The sequence below is a fragment of the Schistocerca nitens genome, chromosome 4 (genome assembly GCF_023898315.1).
Source record: "Schistocerca nitens isolate TAMUIC-IGC-003100 chromosome 4, iqSchNite1.1, whole genome shotgun sequence".
Taxonomy (NCBI): domain Eukaryota; kingdom Metazoa; phylum Arthropoda; class Insecta; order Orthoptera; family Acrididae; genus Schistocerca; species Schistocerca nitens.
This window is the reverse complement of record NC_064617.1, coordinates 701,318,734-701,338,622: the sequence shown is the minus strand read 5'-3', so window position 1 is coordinate 701,338,622 and position 19,889 is coordinate 701,318,734. Positions and strand designations below refer to the sequence as shown.

Here is a 19,889-nt window from a genome sequence, read left to right as displayed (position 1 = left end):
CGCTCGGAGATCCGAATGGGGGACTATTTTACCTCCGGAATATTTTACCCAAGAGGACGCCATCATCATTTAATCATACAGTAAAGCTGCATGTCCTCTGGAAAAATAACGGCTGTAGTTTCCCCTTGCTTTCAGCCGTTCGCAGTACCAGCACAGCAAGGCCGTTTTGGTTAATGTTACAAGGCCAGATCAGTCAATCATCCAGACTGTTGCCCCTGCAACTACTGAAAAGGCTGCTGCCCCTCTTCAGGAACCACATGTTTGTCTGGCCTCTCAACAGATACCCCTCCGTTGTGGTTGCACCTACGGTACGGCCATCTGTATCGCTGAGGCACGCAAGCCTCCCCACCAACGGCAAGGTCCATGGTTCATGGAATTAGAAACTGAAAATGTCTATTAAAATTAGTCTTGAGCCCAGAAAACATGGTACTACACTGTATACCATGGAGGGATGCATGATAGATGTTTGCAGTACAAAGTTTATCTTCCTTAGGCATTAATGTAAAGTTAAATACTGGGCCTCCGTGTTTGTTGCTCGTTGACGGCCAAAGCTTTGGGTGCTCCTGGATACTCCTGTGCAAGTCCGAAGTGCGGCAGTGCGGCCTGGGAGAGCCCATCAGTCCTGGCTCAGGTTAATTTATCTCGGAATGTGGGGATGCGTTACCTGCATGACGTGTGTGTCTTACATGGCAGATTGTGAATGTATCTGCACCTTGAGGGCTACTCGTTAAACAATGTATCTGTTAATGCCTGAATAAACTGCTCGTGAGCAGGAGGCTCTGGGGAAGTTGATGGAGTACTAGATCTCAGTTGCTTTGCTCCCCTTCATTTGCTTCAGACCTCTTAGCTGCATGGGCGTCATTTTCGACAGGGGAGCACCGCTCGAAAATGAGTTTGTGGATCAACTGGGGCCCGTGACTTCCAATAGTCTGCATAAAATGGACTGTGTTATGCGCTGTGTGCTGAAATCACTGTACAAATGCTATAGTTTATTGAAAGTTGGGTACCATCGTGGTCGCCAAATTTTTTGTAAACAAGGTGTGATTTTTTTTGTGAACGTGACCATTCAAAACTTAACAGTGAGATTTTTTTGACACCTCTAAAGCTAGAATTTACTCATACAAATCTAAAATACAAATAAATTTTCTACAAATCCTGGTCATTTTATTTTTAATGGTTAAGGTGTAACAACGCAGGTAACACAGTATGAACAAGTTTGAGTTGAAGCAAAGTACTGCATTTTACCGTATAGATATTTCTGTTATCTTTTGGAACGTTATTGTCAGAACCTTCCTTTCACTGCTGTTGAGAAAATGACGAAACTGCAGACATCTAAATGAATAATAATTCATCTTCACCATTAATTTAGCTTCTGGAAATGAAAATATGGCATCGTTGGCCGCGAGGCCCCTATTCGGGGAAGTTCGGCCGCCAAGTGCAACTCTTATTTCATTCGACGCCACATTGGGCGACTTGCGCGCCGATGATGAGGATGAAATGGTGATGAAGACAACACAACACAGTCCACGAGTGGAGAAAATCTCCAACCCGGCCAGGAATTGAACCCAAGCCCGCTAGCATGGAAGGCAAGCACGTTACCACCCAGCTTTTTTTAATAGACGCTCTATCCATTTTTTATTTTTTTATTTTTTGTTTTTTGTTTTTTGACCACTTTTTTATTTTTTTAAATTTTATTTTGGGGTGGTAGTGGACCGGTGGGGGCTCGGGGGGCAAAGTGGGCAGGGGTCGAAACCCGAGGCCTGGCCACAGTGTCCCCCTCACCACCACCGAGCCTGTGGTGCTTAGGGAAGTGGGAGACACAGGAATCAACAGTAGTGGAAGGCGTTGTTGTTATTTATTTATTTGCATGTGTTTTTGTAATATTCACTATCATGAAATTATGTGAACACATCGGCGAAAGAGAAAAAGAAATATAAATTCTGGTTAAAGAAAAAGAAAAGAAAAACGAAAAGCAAAAAGAAATAAAATCCGCGCAATCTACGACGCGCTCTGCCATCCGCGGAGGTCAGAAGTAGAATCGATCGTAGGCGGTTTAAACTCAGACACCGCCGGGGGAGGAGGGGTAGGTGCCCTCTGAGCCAGGCAACCCCCAACTCAGTGGAGGTCTAACAAAGACCGCTCGAAGGTAGTTAGCAAATAATGTTCGGTAACGTGGCGTGTTTTCGAGAGCTGGGTGGGCTGTTCGTAAATAGGTCCAGAAGTCGGGGCGGGATTTAGGTCCCTCATGAAAGAGATAAGCGACCGCCCACCCTTTAACCCACGTAATAGCACGACATTTGGCGGCAGGAAAATGTCTGTCCTTAAACTTTTCACTCGAGGGTAAGCTGGCGGACAATTCAGCTTCTAAAATGGGTGGATAGAACGGATTCTATCAGCCCTCTAGGAGTTCCTCGTAAGGCTACAAATTATCCATTTTGGTGTAATCGAGATTTTTACAAACCTTGGCCAAGTTTAATCGGTAGCCGCGTTTACAAGTGTGAAGCTAAGACAATGCTTTCTCTGTTTGGTATCTAGCAATCTTCTGCCTGCTTTCTCGTGGACTCTGGCTGGTGGGTTGCAGAACCTGCTGGCCGTTGGCTAAAGAATCTCTTTCTTGGGAGGTCTGACCCTTTTTGAAAGGTATTTTCTCTCAGTCGCATCCTGTTGGTAGGTATGTAGAGTAAAGTAGCGAATCGACATGTGTCGGATGTGTATACGACGGCCGGCGCACGCAGCCTCCCTTCGCTGTTGCGGCAGCAAAAACAGAAGCGGACACGGCTGCGACTCACCGTCGACGCAGACGGCGGCGGCGAAGCTGTCATGCCTGCCCGGACAGGCGACGTGGCCCTTGGCGCTGCCGCTGCCGGTGGCCATGGCGTCGTGCACGCACTCGTCCAGCGCCGCCTCGCTGCCCCTGCACGCGACGCCCGCCAGCCAGGAGGGCCGGCCCGCGCCGCCGAAGAAGTCGGTCTGCGCCGCGTCGGCCGCGTAGCCCAGGCCCAGCTGCCGGCACACCACGCCGGCCTCCAGCATGCCCCACCCGTCGCCGCACACCGTCCCCCACTCTGAGCACACAACACATCTCTTATGAAGTACTCAGGGAAGAAGCTCGCCCTGAGTGTTCTGTGAGCCACATTTCTCGCGAGTGCGTAGACACAATGATGAGCCTAAAAATTATGATACACTGCTTAACAACCTTTTGGCTTACCTTTGAAACACAATATAGCAGTGATTCTGTGTCAAAACGTCCTTAATACACTACTGGCCATTAAAATTGCCACACCACGAAGATGACCTGCTACAGACGCGAAATTTAACCGACAGGAAGAAGATGCTGTGATATGCAAATGATCAGCTTTTCAGAGCATTCACACAAGGTTGGCGCCGGTGGCGACACCTACTACGTGCTGACATGAGGAAAGTTTCCAACCGATTTCTCATACACAAACAGCAGTTGACAGGCGTTGCTTAGTGAAACGTTGTTGTGATGCCTCGTCTAAGGAGGAGAAATGCGTACCATCACGTTTCCGACTTTGATAAAGGTCGGATTGTAGCCTATCGCGATTGAGGTTTATCGTATATTCGTATCGCGACATTGCTGCTCGCGTTGGTCGAGATCCAATGACTGTTAGCAGAACATGGAATCGGTGGGTTCAGGAGGGTAATACGGAACGCCGTGCTGGATCCCAACGGCCTCGTATCACTAGCACTCGAGGTGACAGGTATCTTATCCGCATGACTGTAACGGTTCGTGCAGCCACGTCTCGATCCCCGAGTCAACAGATGGGGACGTTTGCAAGACAACAACCATCTGCACGAACGGTTCGACGACGTTTGCAGCAGCATGGACTATCAGCTCGGAGACCGTGGCTGCGGTTACCCTTGACGCTGCATCACAGACAGGAGCGCCTGCGATGGTGTACTCAACGACGAACCTGGGTGCACGAATGGCAAAACGTCACTTTTTCGGATGAATCCAGGTTCTGTTTACAGCATCATGATGGTCGCATCCATGTTTGGCGACATCGCGGTGAACGCACATTGGAAGCGTGTATTCGTCATCGCCATACTGGCGTATCACCCGGCGTGATGGTATGGGGTACCATTGGTTACACGTCTCGGTCACCTCTTGTTCGCATTGACGGTACTTTGAACAGTGAACGTTACATTTCAGATGTGTTACGACCCGTGGCTCTACCCTTCATTCCATCCCTGCGATACCACACATTTCAACAGGATAATGCACGACCGCATGTTGCAGGTCCTGTACGGGCCTTTCTGGATACAGAAAATGTTCGACTGCCGCCCTGGCCACCACATTCTCCAGACCTCTCACCAACTGAAAACGTCTAGACCGAGCGAGGTGGCGCAGTGGTTAGCACACTGGACTCGCATTCGGGAGGACGACGGTTCAATCCCGCGTCCGGCCATCCTGATTTAGGTTTTCCGTGATTTCCCTAGATCACTTCAGGCAAATGCCACGGTCGTTCCTTCGAAAGGGCACGGCCGATTTCCTTCCCCACCCTTCCCTAATTCGAGCTTGTGCTCCCTCTCTAATGATCTCGTTGTCTACGAGACGTTAAACACTAATCTTCTCCTCCTCACCAATTGAAAACGTGTGGTCAATGTGTGGCCGAGCAACTGGCTCGTCACAATACGCCAGTTACTACTCCTGATGAACTGTGGTATCATGTTTAAGCTGCATGGGCTGCTGTACCTGTACACGCCATCCAAGCTCTGTCTGACTCAATGCCCAGGCGTATCAAGGCCGTTATTACGGCCAGAGGTGGTTGTTCTGGGTACTGATTTCTCAGAATCTATGCACCCACATTGCGTGAAAATGTAATCACATGTCAGTTCTAGTCTAATGTATTTGTCCAATGAATACCCGTTAATCATCTGCATTTCTTCTTGGTGTAGCAATTTTAATGGCAAGTTGTGTAGGTTTCTGAATATATGTGGTACCAGATGTCTACACATGTCATGTAATTCCTGTAAATTAAGAGCGCGAAGATGGCATCAGCAACCTTCCAGATGTCCCCCATCAGGTTCAGATCAAGCGAATTTGTTGCCCAAGACATCAGCGTGAGTTCTCTATCATGTACCTCAAACCATTGTAGCACGACTCTGGCCTTGTGACGTGGACAGTTAGTCTGCTGGAAATTATCATTGCTTTTGGGGAAGAAATCACGCATGAAGGGATGTAGGTGGTTCACAGTAGTGTTCAGGTGCTCTACACCTGTCATGGTGCCTTCGATTACTACCACAGGTCCCACGAAAGCCCAGATGAATGTCCCCCATAGCACGATACTGCCTACACTGGCCTGCATCAGTTGTGCAGTCCACGTTTCGAGCAGTTGCTCGCCTGGATGATGACGTACCCAGACACGACCATTGACCTGACAAGAAACGTGGTTAATCTGGCCAGGCGACATGTTTCCATTGGCCCACGGTCCAACCATGACCATATGCCCACCCCCCTCCCCCTGCAATCGTAATTGACGATGTCGTTCGGTCAAAACTGGAATACGTGGGGGTCGTCATGTGTGGAGACTCATGTTCAGCTACGCTCTTTGAATGATGTGATTTGCAACGCTTGTGCCTGGACTAGCACTGTACGTAAGTATCTCATTAAGTAAGCTAGACACGCCATCCCGCACTAAGACCATTGCACCAGAACAGTGGCGCATTGTCAGAAGAGGCTACATGTTACAAGTTTCCTCAGACAATTCTGCTGCGATGAGAATATCAGGTGCATCACAATGTGTGGATGGAATTTTGTGGCAATTGCAGACGTACGCCACAGTTGATGTGTATGGGACAGTACGATTCTTGTGGGTAAAACATGTAAACAGCACGTAGATTCACTGTTAAATTCTGGCGGTGTAGGGACCAAATGCAGTGTCGTGCCTAGCTGTTTGAACTGCCAAAAGCGGAATGATCTCATTTAAAAATTTCACGAAGGCTGTGGAGCTAGTTATCATGAAACTTCTGCATGTGGTTAAGGCCGCAGACGACAGAGTCCAGCCAGTCGGCAAACTGAAAGAACATGTGAAAGGGGGGATTGAGATTTTACCAAATATAGGACGTTCACGCAGCGGTTCTCGACTGGCTCTGTGACCGAGGAGTAGATTTCTGTGGTCGGGAAATTGAACGACAGGTAGTACAATCGACATTGTACACAGAGAATTGGTGACAGGCTGAAAATAGTGTCCTATTTCCGTGTCACTTTGAAGTGTAATGCAGGATTCAATAAAAGTTACTTTGCTTGCCATAATAATGCGTAACTTAATTTCTGAAGTCCCCTGATACTGTGGCGTCAAGTCTGCCACAATCGCCGCCTGCACTACTCTACAGAGTCGGCTAGCCTCGAATCACGTTGTGTGGCGTGACATAGAGGTCTAGTAAGTTGTCGCCTATTGGCCTATTGCTTTTTTAAAATGTTTTCACCGTCCTTCGACCACTTTCAATAGAAGCTCACGACAATAGCAGGCGAACAGCTGACCAGCTCCACCAATTCCGAGATACTCATTCTCTGGTGCCGCGCGATGACATTTTACCCTTCGTCAAAGTTGCTTATGTCAATAAAATTTCCCCATTTGCAGCCGATATCGTCCCTATAATGATTCCCCACTCACCTCTGCTGCCCTTGCACACTTTCCTTACCGTTTCACTCGCCCACAGCGCTGCCAGGCGGCATTCAATCTCGCAGTGGGCAGCGGCCATAGTTTTTAGGCTCATCTGTGTACGAACACTCGACAGTGCCGTCCCACTACGCCTGGGCGCGTTGGGAATGCCAACAGCAGGCAGGCCACGCTGAGCAGCCCACTAACCGCTCGCTAGCGTAGTCACCATCGCGAGCAACGTCCTAACGAGAGGCTCACGAGAAACTCGCCTCGCAAGTGTATACTGTACGCACCTTTATATTTCTACATTATGAATGTACGAGTGCGATATCAAAAGTTCTCGCTCTACCACTTGAAAAAAAGGGCCTTTAATTAACAAAGACAGTTAATTTTCGTTAAAATTCGTTTGCAGTTTGATGCGTATAGTGTTTCTTCCTCGGAGAAGCCGTCCGTCTACTGTTATAATCACTTTTCCGTGTTTAAAAAGTTTGCTAGTCACTGATTTAATTAGATGTGGGGAATAGGAGGAAGTGCCAAATGCAATGTATGCTGTAGATGTTTCAATAGTTCGTGTTCCAAATCCTGCAATTTTCTTGTTCCCAAAACAACTCCCATTGTACATATGAAAGATCATTTTTCTCTGTTTTGTAATTGAGGCTACGTCTTACGTACGGCGTGGATACAAAGAAACTATTAATTAGGTTAGGGCAGCGTAGGGGGCGTCGAATGAAGCAAAATTTTACACGTATCCGCAGGTCGGAAATAAAACCGTTATGAAATCGCAGCCGTAAAACGAAGCAGTTTGTTGACGAGCACTCGGAAGTATGCACATTTTAAATTAACTCCACTTACACTGGTAATATGTATTATGCTAAAGATTGTAGTTATTCATTAATTTAGCGGAAGTGGGTGGTTCCCGTTGAAGGATCAATGCTAGATAAAGTTCGAGGTTCTGTCCATGGTTGGTTAAGTCTGACTATTAATCAACTACTCCTAATTAATTTGTTCAGATGATAAGCTGTTTTGCAGAAACATCACTGCTCTAGGATTGTCGACGTTTGATACTATAAGGCGCAACGTTATTGATATTGAAATCTAAATGCCAAATATTTCAATTTTTGCTAATGTACGGAGAGCACCAATGACATTCTGTTCTTACAAGTAGAGTAAATCCATAAGTGTGAACTAAGACAATGATGGCAAAAACTATAGAAATTATATTCCAAAATAGTTTTTGTCGATAGTGTTCCACAGCTTTGATAAATATTAGAAACGACGTACTGTAACACGTGAAACTGATGTATAATTAGAATTTAATTTACGACCGGTTTTGGCCAGAGATAATTTTCCAGTATCAATTTTTCAGTCGCCTTCCCCGTCCCACAACACCTGCTATTAACTAAATTTACACCTGAAAATGATCTCTGACCGAAATCCCTCGTACAATAAAAAATAAATTATACTGCAACCTCACTTGTTACAACATGTAATTTCTAAGAAATTACATTAAATACTTTTTTCTGAAGTCAATTTTTACAGAAAATTCTCGAAATTCCTGCCTCCAACCTTGCTACGAAACTGACGTTGTCGAAGAAATGACGGGCGCTCGTTCTCGGACAAAACCGCAGCACTAGACACTATCAAACACGTTCGTTTACCGGACAGATTCCGCGCGATCGTCGCTGATTGGCTCTCATCTTATGACCGGAGTTCCACGACACTGCTTCTCGTACTTGTGGTTATCTGGAAAATTTTGCTAACTTCCTGCTCTGAACTTATTATCAGCTTGGTTTATCCACCGTGTATTTTTCATCTGTTTGGTCCACATAACTTTCGCAGTATTCATTTCACGAACCTTCATTAGCCTTGGATGAATGTCAGCTGGAAATAGGCCGTCCAAAACAAAGAATTGTCTGATGGCACGCTGTTTCATACAGGGTAACAACAGAGAACCGTTGAGTACAAAACTGTTTCTCGTGACAAGTTGACGTTTGGGTTACGGTGATGTTTAACATGCAACAACATGAAACAACAAAATTCCTATGCCCAGAAGTGAAATTTTCAAGTTTCCCTGACAATCAGCTACAATATTTGCCTTCATTAACACGCAGCCTTTAAGTGTAGAGGGCAGGAAGAAAATAATGACAAGCAAGATGTCGTATCTCTGATGCTATGTCTTTATGGCGTTTATATTTCGTGAATCAACAAATGTAAAACAGGTCTGACAAGCTGTTATCTATTGGAGTGTTGCGAGTAAACTTACGGAACTGAAAAGAATGTTAGAATATAGGACCTGAGTGTCGAGATTATTAGCTATTTATGTATTTATTTTACTTGACAAGATTAGGGCTTCCCTGCTGTCTTATACTTAATTACGCATTCTTGAGATTTCTTTTTACAGTCAGTATTACGTTGTGCACTATAAACGAGTTACACATAATAACAATTATTATTTTATAGTAATTGACATAATGTTACTGTAATGTCAACCCCGTTAACATTTAGTAAATGTTTCACAATACAACGTTCCTGTCAAATGGGAGTAATGAGACAATGCATGATAGCAGTACTGAAAGAAACGAATCTCGAGAAGTTAACTGGCTCGAGGAAGTGCGAAAAATAACAGGAAAGTTTGCATAGGAGATAGTAAAACAAAAAAAAGCAGTGGAGGTAGAAATGGGAAAAAAACATTAGATGGGAACAGAAGTGAGGAAAGCTAAGGCAATGAATCAGACAGTTGTTCGTTGTCGGACAGAAGGAAGACTGAAAAGGAGACTAAGCCAATGATAACGAAAAGCTTTACTTTTCTCTGTAATGCAACAACCTTTATATAGACGCAGGTTATTTGGCAGTTTGCTTCACAGATGCATGGGTGAAATGATGAGGGAGGAGGACAAATATTAGGAGTTGCGCGGTATGTGTCATATCCTGTGTTACTATTATGGAATGACAATCATAATTTTATCTGAGGTGTGATACTGACGAGTCCAGTGACTCAGAAACCGACCAAGAACCACATTTCGTGTTTGCTCGCAGCCATGCAAACCGAGCCCAAGGGCTAACAGTCGAATATGCAAGTTTTCCTGCATCGTACTGACCGTGGTAATGTGTTGTACTCTTGGTGTTTCCATATTTTTGTCCATTTCCTCTATATTTCAGTATGGTCCGAGCAGGTGAAACTCCAGGCGACTTGGGCTATCCACTTATGCTTTCATAAGATATGTATGTAGCATTCGACCGGTTTTTCATGTTAGTTCTTATGCTCAGTTTGAGTGGATGCGAGCAGACATGCAACGTGATTTTCACACACACTGACTTTGTTTTTTTATGTGATGACATGGTTGGCGAGTGCGACTTTCAGTTCTGAAGTGAGTTCTGCAATTGTCATCCTATAAATTTTGTTCAGTTTTCTTCAGTGAGCGTCGGTCACGACCACTCAGCACAAGGTATCGTCCGCTTTCCCTGTGTGCGGTATAAATCTTCGACACAACGCCTCTTGAAACACCAAATATATCGGCTATCTTGGTTATGGAAACACCCACCACACGAGCAACAACAATTAGCCACATTCGAATCACTTAGTTCCGGCATAATACACTCACAAAAACTACGCAGAACACTGTTCTAACTGCGACTGACATAGCAACGTCGTGCACTGGTGCGGTTCGCGGTCAAATACAACAGCGCAACGGAGGAGGTGGCATCTGCATTTATGTGCAAGCGGGCAGATCTCGCGGGGTTCACATGTTTTTGTCCAGCCATTGTGTAACACTAGTAAAGATTCGTCAGCACCAATGACGGAGCTAATTTTAGTCTTATTCAAATCGAAAATACTCTTCTTCATTTTTGAAATGCAAATATGCAAGAGAATGATTTCTTGCATAATACGACAGTTCGCGCGGTTTTCAGATGCTTATCCAGGAGCTTTCTAAGATTTTTAACTCCTCTCTGTTAAGGTAAAAAGTTACTCTTAAGGGGAGTGGGAAGAAATGTTCTTCAAAAAGGTTCGCTGATCAACTTCTGGTGAGATATGAATGTCCCGATTATGACTGCCGACAGATCAATATCAGACGCAATTTTTGCCATCTTCTTAGAACGAAGATCATCATTTATGAGCGAGACTGGAGAAACAATTTCCTTGGGACTATCAACTGGACGCCATCAACGTACATGTTACAGGGAAAAGATATGAGATGTTGTTGTTGTGGTCTTCAGTCCTGAGACTGGTTTGATGCAGCTCTCCATGCTACCCTATCCTGCGCAAGCTTCTTCATCTCCCAGTACCTACTGCAACCTACATCCTTCTGAATCTGCTTAGTGTATTCATCTCTTGGTCTCCCTCGACGATTTTTACCCTCCACGCTGCTCTCCAATACTAAATTGGTGATCCCTTGATGCCTCAGAACATATCCTACCAACCGACCCCTTCTTCTAGTCAAGTTGTGCCACAAACTCCTCTTCTCCCCAATCCTATTCCATACCTCCTCATTAGTTATGCGATCTACCCATCTAATCTTCAGCATTCTTCTGTAGCACCACATTTCGAAAGCTTCTATTCTCTTCTTGTCCAAACTATTTATCGTCCATGTTTCACTTCCATACATGGCAACACTCCATACAAATACTTTCAGGAATGACTTCCTGACCCTTAAATCTATACTCGATCTTAACAAATTTCTCTTCTTCAGAAACGCTTTCCTTGCCATTGCCAGTCTACATTTTATATCCTCTCTACTTCGACCATCATCAGTTATTTTGCTCCCCAAATAGCAAAACTCCTTTACTACTTTAAGTATCTCATTTCCTAATCTAATTCCCTCAGCATCACCCGATGAAATTCGACTACATTCCATTATCCTCGTTTTGTTTTTGTTGATGTTCATCTTGTATCCTCCTTTCTAGACACTGTCCATTCCGTTCAACTGCTCTTCCAAGTCCTTTGCTATCTCTGACAGAATTACAATATTATCGGCGAACCTCAAAGTTTTTATTTCTTCTCCATGGATTTTAATACCTACTCCGAACTTTTCTTTGGTTTTCTTTACTGCTTGCTCAATATACAGATTGAATAACATCGGGGAGAGGCTACAACTCTGTCTCACTCCCTTCCCAACCACTGCTTCCCTTTCATACCCCTCGACTCTTATAACTGCCATCTGGTTTCTGTACAAATTGTAAATAGCTTTTCATTCCCTGTATTTTACCCCTGACACCTTTAGAATTTGAAAGAGAGTATTCCAGTCATCATTGTCAAAAGCTTTATCTAAGTCTACAAATGCTAGAAACGTAGGTTTGCCTTTCCTTAATCTGTTTCCTAAGATACGTCTTAGGGTCAGTATTGCTTCACGTGTTACAATATTTCTACGGAATCCCAACTGATTTACGCTTCTACCAGTTTTTCCATTCGTCTGTAAAGAATTCGCGTTATTATTTTTCTGCTGTGACGTATTAAACTGATAGTTGGGTAATTTTCACATCTGTCAACACTTGCTTTCTTTGGGATTGAAATTATTATATTCTTCTTGAAGTCTGAGGGTATTTCGCATGTCTCATACATCTTGCTCACCAGGTGGTAGAGTTTTGTCAGGACTGGCTCTCCCAAGGCTGTCAGTAATTCTATTGGAATGTTGTCAACTCCCGGGGCCTTGTTTCGACTCAGGTCTTTCAGTGCTCTGTCAAACTCTTCACGCAGTATCATATCTCCCATTTCATCTTCATCTACATCCTCTTCCATTTCCATAATACTGTCCTCAAGTACATCGCCCTTGTGTAGACCCTCTGTATACTCCTTCCATCTTTCTGATTTCCCTTCTTTGGTTAGAACTGGGTTTCCATCTGAGCTCTTGATATTCATACAAGTGGTTCTCTTTTATCCAAAGGTCTCTTTAATTTTCCTGTAGGCAGTATCTATCTTACCCCTAGTGAGATAAGCCTCTACATCCTTACATCTGTCCTCTAGTCATCCCTGCTTAGCCATTTTGCACTTCCTGTCGATCTCATTTTTTAGACGTTTGTATTCCTTTTTGCCTGCTTCATTTACTGTATTTTTATATTTTCTCCTTTCATCAATTAAATTCAATATTTCTTCTGTTACCCAAGGATTTCTACTAGCCCTCGTCTTTTTACCTACTTGATCCTCTGCTGCCTTCACTATTTCATCCCTCACAGCTATCCATTCTTCTTCTATTGTATTTCTTTCCCCCATTCCTGTCAATTGTTCCCTTATGCTCTCCCTGAAACTCTCTACAACCTCTGGTTCTTTCAGTTTATCCAGGTCCCATCTCCATAAATTCCCACGTTTATGCAGTTTCTTCAGTTTTAATCTGCAGTTCATAACCAATAGATTGTGGTCAGAGTCCACATCTGCCCCTGGAAATGCCTTACAATTTAAAACCTGGTTCCTAAATCTCTGTCTTACCATTATATAATCTATCTGATACCTTCTAGTATCTCCAGGATTCTTCCATGTATACAACCTGCTTTCATGATTCTTGAACCAAGTGTTAGCTATGATTAATTTATGCTCTGTGCTAAATTCTACCAGGCGGCTTCCTCTTTCATTTCTTAGCCCCAATCCATATTTACCTACTATGTTTCCTTCTCTCCCATTTACTAATATCGAATTCCAGTCACCCATGACTATTAAATTTTCGTCTCCCTTCACTACCCGAATAATTTCTTTTATCTCATCATACATTTCATCAATTTCTTTGTCATCTGCAGAGCTAGTTGGCATATAAACTTGTACTACTGTGTATGCGTGGGCTTCGTGTCTATCTTGGCCACAATAATGCGTTCACTATGCTGTTTGTAGTAGCTTACCCGCACTCCTATTTTGTTTATTCATTATTAAATCTACTCTTGCATTACCCCTATTTGATTTTGTATTTATAACCTGTATTCACCTGACCAAAAGTCTTGTTCCTCCTTCCACCGAACTTCACTAATTCCCACTATATCTAACTTTAACCAATCCATTTCCCTTTTTAAATTTTCTAACTTACCTGGCCGATTAAGGGATCTGACATTCCACGCTCCGATCCGTAGAACTCCAGTTTTCTTTCTCCTGATAACGACGTCCTCCTGAGTAGTTCCCGCCCGGAGATCCGAATGGGGGACTATTTTACCTCCGGAATATTTTACCCAAGAGTAAAGCTGCATGCCCTCGGGAAAAATTACGGCTGTAGTTTCCCCTTGCTTTCAGCCTTTCGCAGTACCAGCACAGCAAGGCCGCTTTGATTAGTGTTGCAAGGCCAGATCAGTCAATCATCCAGACTGTTGCCCCTGCAACTACTGGAAAGGCTGCTGCCTCTCTTCAGGAGCAACACTTTTGTCTGGCCTCAAGCGATACCCCTCCGTTGTGGTTGCACCTACGGTACGGCTATCTGTATCGTTGAGGCACGCAAGCCTCCCCACCAACGGCAAGGTCCATGGTTCATGGGGAGGAGATATGAGATATACAACGTAATTCAAGGGCAAACGCAACGGCAGATGGATTAACCCTGACGAAGTTCTGGGAGCATATTGTTCCACGAAGACTACACCATTACACCGACGACTCGTCGAAATCTGTTTCACAGTTAGATGTCAACCACGTGAGTGCACTCTCTCAGATATTCAGTTATTATTTTCATAATAGCGAAATTTCGGAATCAACTCCATCAGACTCTTAGCTGAAATCAAGCACCACTAAAATGGTCGTTTCCCGTCTATGACATTTTTGAGGTCGCCAGCAATTTTAATTAAAGAAGTTGTATTGTGGTGTCTTCGGAAGCACAGTAAATATTTATTGTGGATGTGAAAGTGTTAAAATAGTACACGAAATGATCATGCACTGTATATGTGACGTCAACAATACGGGTGCTTTCTTCTTTTTAACTAAAAAATCACCATAGAAATGAATCTGATGGGCCAAATCCAGCGATCATGGTGGCCATTTTGTACATCCGATTTTCTCCTTCCAGCTGTCACGAGAGCTGGCTTAAAGAATGCAACGCACGTTCTTGACTTCAGTGTAGAGCGGTACTGCCATGATGAAAAACGGTTCCCAGTGGCAACTGTGGATACGTATAATTTTCCAATGTATGTAATACAGTCTTACAAGTCAGTTGACTCGATAAAGGAGACAATCCGTTGGTACAAATAGTCATCACACAGCACTACAGATTCATCTTCGAGATGTCACGTTCATATTCCATCGGATTTACAGATTTTCAACCAACAAAACTCTGCAGTAGTATACTACCGCACATGTTCACTTTACGACGGACATGAGGTGTGATCTCGCCCCAGTAGTTCATCATAGACACGTTATCGAAGCGTTGCAACATAAACTCAACAAACTGTTTCAATATATGTGATAAAACGCGCGGAAAGGCATGATGCATTTAATTTCTGACAGCAGAAACGTGAACGTTTGCATGCTACATCAATAATCGTGGATATCTGTATTTGTTTTTGCACTTGTTTACCGAAATCGCTGTGTTTTCACAGAATACTGGTGAGAGCGGGGGAATATCTACCATTTTCAGTCTGTAACGGAACATATTAAAGGCTTTACTTTCCCGAAGTATGCGATACCCTCCAAATTCAACCAGTTTAATGAGTATTTATGATTATAGAAAAGTTATTGTGTATGTTAACAATGATTGCACAACATGTCTCCATAAACAGTCAACCCATTAAATTATACTGAATAACTGACCCACACAAAAGTTTATATCACTTGATCACTGATACAGCAAATGTCATCATGAAAAACACTAAGTTTATCTTAAATAAATAATATGAAGTACGAAAAATAGTGGCCAACTAAGGTATTCTGGATCTCCTTAAATAAAAATCACCCAGTGAAACCTATTTGTTCACTAGGAGCGTTTTCACTCAGTATTCACGTAATCAATTCTATTTAAGACAAAAACCAATGAAATTCTTAATAATTCATGTTACTTACTTATTTATGCAAATTAGAGAAGTCAGTTGACAAACTTCTAAAAAACGGCCTTTTTGTAACAAAGAATTATTCTGTCAAGTCAACAAATCTGTCTGTCATTTTAATAACATGTTAAATTATGTCACTCGATGCAAATTAATAACTTTTCTGCACAAATTATGATAACAGATGTACATGTGACTTATAAACTATATCTCTTTTTAGTAGTTCTTTGACAATGTTATAAATACAGGCAGTCGGAGGCAGTCGAGGCAGTCGGAATGTCACTTTGGTGAAGTGTGTTTCTGTGTTATTGTTTGGGATGGAAAAACAATGCAAAGAACATGTAAAGGAAGTACTACTTTGTGTTGTGTTATGGTCTTTGGTGGACAGTGGAATTAATATGGCCACCAAAGTAATAAATGTTTGATGTTTACATATGTGTTGGTTTCGCTCGTTCTTTATCATCAAAAGCACATGAAAAACACGGGACCTCATGTGTTTACCCTAGACAACCAAATTTAGAGCCAGCATCAGCATCGAGACAAAGCAGCGATCCAGCAAGCAGCAGCGATTACTACAATACAATACATTTTAATGGCGCCAACCTAACATCAAGTGCTAACAAGCTCCGTAAATTGGAGTGAAATAGTGCGATTACAGCAATTAGCAATATCTACGACCAGGCGGACCATTACAAGTCGGAGAGGAACGTGGATCAAAGTTGACCATTTCGTTAAGGGAAACCATAATACACACTGTAGTCTCTCTTGGGTGGAAGAAAATGACGCAATCAAGTGAACAGCCGATCAGGTACCCACACGAATCACCGCTTGTGGCGTCAGTGTTATCAACTAGCAGACGTGTTTCGCAAATTTCTTTTGATCTATTTAAATCTCAATACAGGGTGTCCCAGGAGAAATGTTCAACATTCAAGAGTATGACAGGAACGCTCATTTGAAGCAGAAAACTTCATATGCACATATGTCCTATTCAGGAAAGTTTTAGAGATAGTCTCACCTTAATTATTCTTGTAGAGAGGGAGATTTAGGGATCGTAGCATATTTCTAGATTGCTTACACATAGCGGTTTTTGAATTTTTCTAAGAACTTTTCATCAGGTAACTACACCTTTCTTGCGGTTCATTTAGATATTTCAAACATCCACAAGGGAACAGAAAAGAAACAGATGAAACCTGATACGAAATACGCTCTGACGGGCACCGACAAGCGGTTTGCGTAGTTGGACATGGGCCTGGATCATAAAGAACCTGGTAGTAAGGCATTATTGACTGAGCAGACTGATTTGATGGATACAGAATGTGACCTGGATCAGCAATAAATTACGAAAACTGTGGCTTGGAATGACAGGTTGGAAGCACGATCCGCGACAGTTGAACAGTAACTCTTTGTAAGATACACTGCGACTACTTTTGTTTCCAGATTGATCAGAATAATATTTCTAAATTTGTATTAAGTATAGTGATTACAGGTGACAGTGCTCTCCATATGAACAACAATGAAACTTGAGGAGCCATGGGTGGCCGAAACGGCCTCTGGACTCACCAGAATCCCCGAACTTGACCTCGACGCGACCTTCCGTAGGAACTCGTCCGCCAACCAGCCTCACCTTCATCTTGTGCTTCGTAGCGTCCTGCAACAGAAAGTTCATGTATTTACCATCTCTGGAGGGCAGCACTACTACAACAATTGCTTATGGATGCAAAAGCCAGAGTAAGTGTTGAAGGTCACAAAACGGTCACCCAAGTTTTGTAACAGAACGTGTCAAGTTTCCCATAAACTAATATTAAATAAGCAAAAGAACGAGCGGCAGCTTCAGCAAGAAAATGCAATGTTGTATCCTCGCCCAAAACTCGAGATGACGCCGGACGGTCGTACAATTAGTAAGAGTAAACAGACTATAGGAGGCTCCAGCATAGAGAACTTCGACTTCGCACAGCACCATGTCACGTAGTCAAGTCCATTGGTTGTGTGCCAGCTTGGCTACCACAACTAACTGGTATTTAAGACACATTTACTATTTCTTACAAATCCAGTTTTGATCTCACCGTGACCCATACATCCTCGAGGACATTGATACAGCTGCTGTTCCCCTTGCTCCAACTTTCCAATCACTCTCCACATTATGAACAGAATGAAACACAACGATCACAGCACATCGTACAAGCCTCTGTTGCAAAGAAACACGACACAGCGCCTGGTCACGGCTTCATCACATACCACCACCTTAAGGAAAGTACTTTCTCCGTCCCAGAAACCTTTGATAGCCCACATAACACCGCCTTCACCGTCCTCTTTATTAGTTTCTATCACGAGCTGTGGAAGACCTCAAAATTTCTTCTTTTCCTAAAACCAAACTAGTCTCCTAGTGGAACATCTTCCTACTGATCTATCAGCCTTACTACAGTCTTGGTCCTTGAATCCATCCTACACCTGTTCCACCTCCCAAACCAAATCACAACCAACGCCGACCTTCCTTCTTCCTATCCCTAGACAAAGAAAGAACCTACAACAGTGTACGTTATTGAGGTGTCTAGTTCCAACTCAACTGTCAAACGCACCTAATTGCATCTTTTTCATCTAACTGTCAATAGAATGTAACAATAAACAACACTTACGCCCACATTTTCCATCTAACTGCAGGCATGCCCCAAGGATCCATCCTGTCATCTCTCCTTTATCTTCTAGACATAACCGACGTTCCTTAACCATTATTTTCTGTGTAACTGTTTGGATATGCTGACGATATCATTTTCCTTGCTGACCATACCACCCTCTACCTGGCATTAATTATAAAACAAACCACACGAGTTTGCTGTCCTCAAAAACTCATTCTCACAACCCAAAGCCCTCAAATTCACGTAATCTAACCGCTAAAACACTTTAGACTAGCACTCAGTGTAAGACTCCGACCCACCTACTAACTATCCTTACGAAAGCCCACAATAGACTAAAAGTTTTAGCATGCCCTCAAAACCCTTAAGGACCTTGAACTCCGCCTCACTTTCCTTATCTGTTTACTTTTCCTTTGTTGTATGCTATTCCAGCTTCTAAAGTTCCCACTGCTACTGAAAGACTTGGAGTACCTTCGCTATTCCTGTCACTCGCAAAATCGAATCAAAATACCGTATTATATTTCCCATCCAAAAGAACCCGCGCCTGCTGCAGTGCCTCTGCCATCTCGTCCCACATTCCTTAAATCTCCACACACTCCTAGGATCATGTAAACCATCTTCCCGTCCTAGACCATGAAATCACTCCTGAGATCTACCCAGATTAGCAGTTATAACCTTCCCTACCTATTCCACACTAAGTCCCCAATCTGCAATTTCTCTACACAAATTCTTGGACTGTCTTACATGCGTCAGGAGTGTCGAGTTTGCACAGGATCGATCCAAGGACTGAGCCCAGCACAGATATGACAAACTGTAGACATTCCAGCTTCATCTCATGCAAGTGATGTCCTATCGTCGAGATGGGAGCGGATGATGCGGACACGTGACATCGGCTCCCATGCTCAAGTAGGGTGAACAAGAGGCGGTAACGCCCCGGAAACGTTGAGGAGCACCACCCAGATGTACCCGGGGCTGTCTGGAGAATCAAAACCCTCCCTCACTAATAGCAGGAGCTGATCCTTGGTCGAATTACCCTTCTAAAATCTGAATGCTGCTCTGTTGAATGGCCCTTCTAAAACCCGAAAGGCTGCTCGGATACTATCGCCTCCATAGTGGCGTGACGCCGTCTTCTCTTGAGATACACCGTCTCGAAGACTTTCGATAGGCCTGCTAACAAGGTTTAAGCCTGTAATTTTGTGCTTGTCGCAGGTCTTTGCCAGTGATCGGTATGGCCACTATCTCTTCATGTTTCCAAGCTAACCGATAGCGTAGCTGGCCGGAGTGGCCGAGCGGTTCTAGGCGCTACAGTCTGGAACCGCGCGACCTCTACGGTCGCAGGTTCGCATCCTGACTCGGGCATGGATGTGTGTGATGTCCTTAGGTTGGTTAGGTTTAAGTAGTTCTAAGTTCTAGGGGACTGATGACCTCAGAAGTTGAGTCCCATAGTGCTCAGAGCCCTTTTGAACCATTTGGACCGATAGTGTATGGTTCTGAAAACATCGTTGAACATACTAAACAGAAGTGCAGCAGCAACTGTAGGGCAATGACCTCCATTCGCCTCTGCTCCGCTTATGCATTGAGGTGAGAAAAGTCATGGGATAGCGGGAGTATCGCGTACACAAGATATTTAAGGGCGGTGCATTGGCGGAGCTTTCATTTGTACTCAGGTGATCCATGTGAAAAGGATTCCGAAGAG

General features: G+C 43.7%; 1 protein-coding gene across 1 annotated transcript in view; it reads right to left on the bottom strand.

Moving 5' to 3' along the window:
* LOC126252069 (lysyl oxidase homolog 3) overlaps positions 1–19,889 on the bottom strand; it is a 131,543-nt gene that overhangs the window by 35,512 nt on the left and 76,142 nt on the right. The window contains exons 4-5 of the mRNA XM_049952915.1: positions 17,124–17,211; positions 2,790–3,065 (exon numbers count right to left, since the gene is read on the bottom strand). Coding sequence (XP_049808872.1) covers positions 2,790–3,065; positions 17,124–17,211 — 364 coding nt within the window. The remainder of the gene's footprint in view (positions 1–2,789; positions 3,066–17,123; positions 17,212–19,889) is intronic.